The sequence below is a fragment of the Mastomys coucha genome, unplaced genomic scaffold (assembly GCF_008632895.1).
Source record: "Mastomys coucha isolate ucsf_1 unplaced genomic scaffold, UCSF_Mcou_1 pScaffold2, whole genome shotgun sequence".
Lineage (NCBI taxonomy): Eukaryota > Metazoa > Chordata > Mammalia > Rodentia > Muridae > Mastomys > Mastomys coucha.
In genome coordinates this window covers 10961345-10963918 of record NW_022196902.1, presented here as the reverse complement: position 1 = coordinate 10963918, position 2574 = coordinate 10961345, and the positions used below count along the sequence as shown (strand labels likewise).

At 49.1% G+C, this 2574-nt stretch overlaps 1 protein-coding gene across 1 annotated transcript in view; it reads left to right on the top strand.

Annotated features, from left to right (window-relative positions):
• The first annotated feature begins 54 nt into the window (after positions 1–54).
• The window catches only part of Arfgef3 (ARFGEF family member 3), a 165182-nt gene continuing 162662 nt past the window's right edge, over positions 55–2574 (top strand). Inside the window, exon 1 of the mRNA XM_031380518.1 lies at positions 55–703. Within this exon, the coding sequence (XP_031236378.1) occupies positions 619–703 (85 nt within the window). The 5' untranslated portion in view covers positions 55–618. The remainder of the gene's footprint in view (positions 704–2574) is intronic.

Below are 2574 nucleotides of genomic sequence, written 5' to 3'. Positions count from 1 at the left end.
TAATCTTCTAAATCTTTTCTGGTTTAATTTTCACATCCAATTCTCCAGTTATTAGAGAGAACTGTATTAGAGGCTAATGTATGCGTGTAATACATTGTCATGTAAACTCCCGGCAGGCAGACATATGACGTAGTTCTCGTGGGATGGCTTCAGCCTACAGGGAGGGGACCAGCTGTTTACTATTTACTATTTATTACTATCTACCCCCTAGTGTAGCAGGTCTCAGAGATGCCAGGATGCGCCGGCCCAGCAGGTGATTGGCACAAGCTACCAGGCCCCTCCCTGTCCTCCGCCCGTGGATCTCGGTGAATTCCCAAGGGCAGAGCCTGGCAGGCAGCCAGCCAGCCACAGATCCCCACCTTTGGATGAAGCCTGGTACCCCAGGTCCTCTTGGACTCTAGGTAGGCGGCTGGGGCCTCCCGGGTTCCCCAGCTGGTGAGCACACCTGACCCGGCGGGCGTGGCAACAGGCGTGGCGGCGGGGCTGACGTGGCCCGTGGCGCGGAGCGGGTGTGATTCATCAGCGGCCGCCGAGAGCGATGGGGACGAGCGCCGAGGCCTCCTAGGCGCGTCCCCTGCGCGATATCGGGGTCGGTGGCCTCGCTCTGGGAAAGCCAAGATGGAAGAGATCCTGAGGAAGCTGCAGAGAGATGCGTCCGGAAGCAAATACAAAGCCATCAAAGAGAGCTGCACCTGGGCCCTGGGTATGTGAGGGCGAGGCGCGGGAGCCGAGGGGGTGCGCGGGGGCACCTGCTCCCGGATTACCGGCTCCTCGGGGCCTCTGGGCAGGAGGGACTGTCACCGAGTATGGGCTATGGATGTTGCCTCGGAGAATTAATGCAGGGTATGAAAATCTCGGCTCAGCGTGGGCATCCAGCTGTCTCCATCTGGTCCCCTTACCGCTTCCCAAACCTCTATGGGAACCTGGGAACCGTTGCCTTTGGTGTGAGGCAACCCCATTCCTGGTCCCTAGAACCCATAGACAAGGGTTCCCCATAGCCAAGTTAGGACCTCCAGCTTGTGTGAAATCAGGGCCCTGGTTTCCAGGGGTGTGGAAGAAAAAAGGAAGTTAATTAAAGCAACAGCCCTCTTCTCAAACACTGGTGAGTGGAACCAGGAAGGAAGGCTTGTTTCATTTGATTTTGCTGATAGAGGCCGCCTTACTAAATATTCACTTTTATGGCTATTGTGCATGGAAAATAACAGACTGAAGGAATTGCGTTACTCCTGCAGTTCGGTTATTGACTTGCCCTCAGGCAGGTGGGCTTTTAGTTGTGTGAGCTGTGCTAAAATTGAGATAAGTTCCTGGTAGCAAATGAGCATTTCCCATCACATCAGAAAACAAACGAAATGACATGTCAATTAGGCAAGTCCAAGGCACTGAGAATGGGGAGGACCGAACTGCAGTAGACAGACTGCTTGCTGAGCCCCTCGCTTTACCAGAGCCTGCGTGTTATGCCTCGGTAACCAGCTAATTAAAAAAACAGAACTCCTTCCTTGAAATAAAAACCAATCGGCACTTGTCACGATTCTGTGCTGTCTGCAACCTGGAAAATAAGACACAGAAATGGCATTAGTTGGCAGTCCGCTAAAGACCGAATTCTGATAGTGTTTTAGGTCATGCTGTTCTGATGGAAGGTCTTAATTCACATGTTTGTGCACACATGTGTGTCTGTGTCTCCGTGTGCAGACAATTGTAGCAGCACCATCCTTTGTTTAATCTCTGCGTATCCCTAAATTGTCTCAATTATTGCCCAGAGAGTTTATCTTGTATGTAGAACTAGTGCTTGGCCATTATAGTGTAACGTTAAATGAAAATGGACTAGCTGTCTGAGAAGCAGCAAGGTTCTTAAAGCAGCAGGAAGGTTTCAGTGTGGCCATTATCATTTACTGTTCAGCAGTGATTCCAGGCTGGATTCCCAAATGCCTCTCTAATGAAGAGTCACAGATGGCTGGGTAACATAATAAAGCAGGGCCTGACTGTGCATGAAATACACCATTCCTAGTATTCGTCATTAGTTTGCTGTAAATGAAACGGATTGAGATAAACACAGAGGTAGAGAGTAACCAGTGTTGTTGATAAGTTGGACATTGGATAGTCAGCATCTTATGTTTAAACCACAGCTGTTGAATTCAGGCCCCTGAAGCTACTAGGGAAGCTGAGCTGAGGACAGGTAGGTTTTCTGGGTCAAGTTCAGAACTCACCTTGACTGTAAGAATAGATGAGGTCCCTTTTGCTGTTCCATGATCACTTTCAAGAGAAGAGATAAAGCTGTAACAGTTGAATAATAGCATGGAACATTCCTGGGTACATGGGACCAACCACAGCTGGAAAACAGCAAAGCATAGGGTTCAAACACGAGGGAGGAGAAGAAAGGGAGAGTCCAGAGATTCCGGAGATGGGTAATCTTTCAGTTCTCTTATATTTTCTTCTGTGTGTGTGTGTGTGTGTGTGTGTGTGTGTGTGTGTTTGAACATACACTCCAGACATTCCCTGTAGTTAAAACATGGTTTGTTGAAGAATAGTAGGGTATGCAGTATAAACAAAGGCATAGGAGAGAGGTTTTTAACTGTT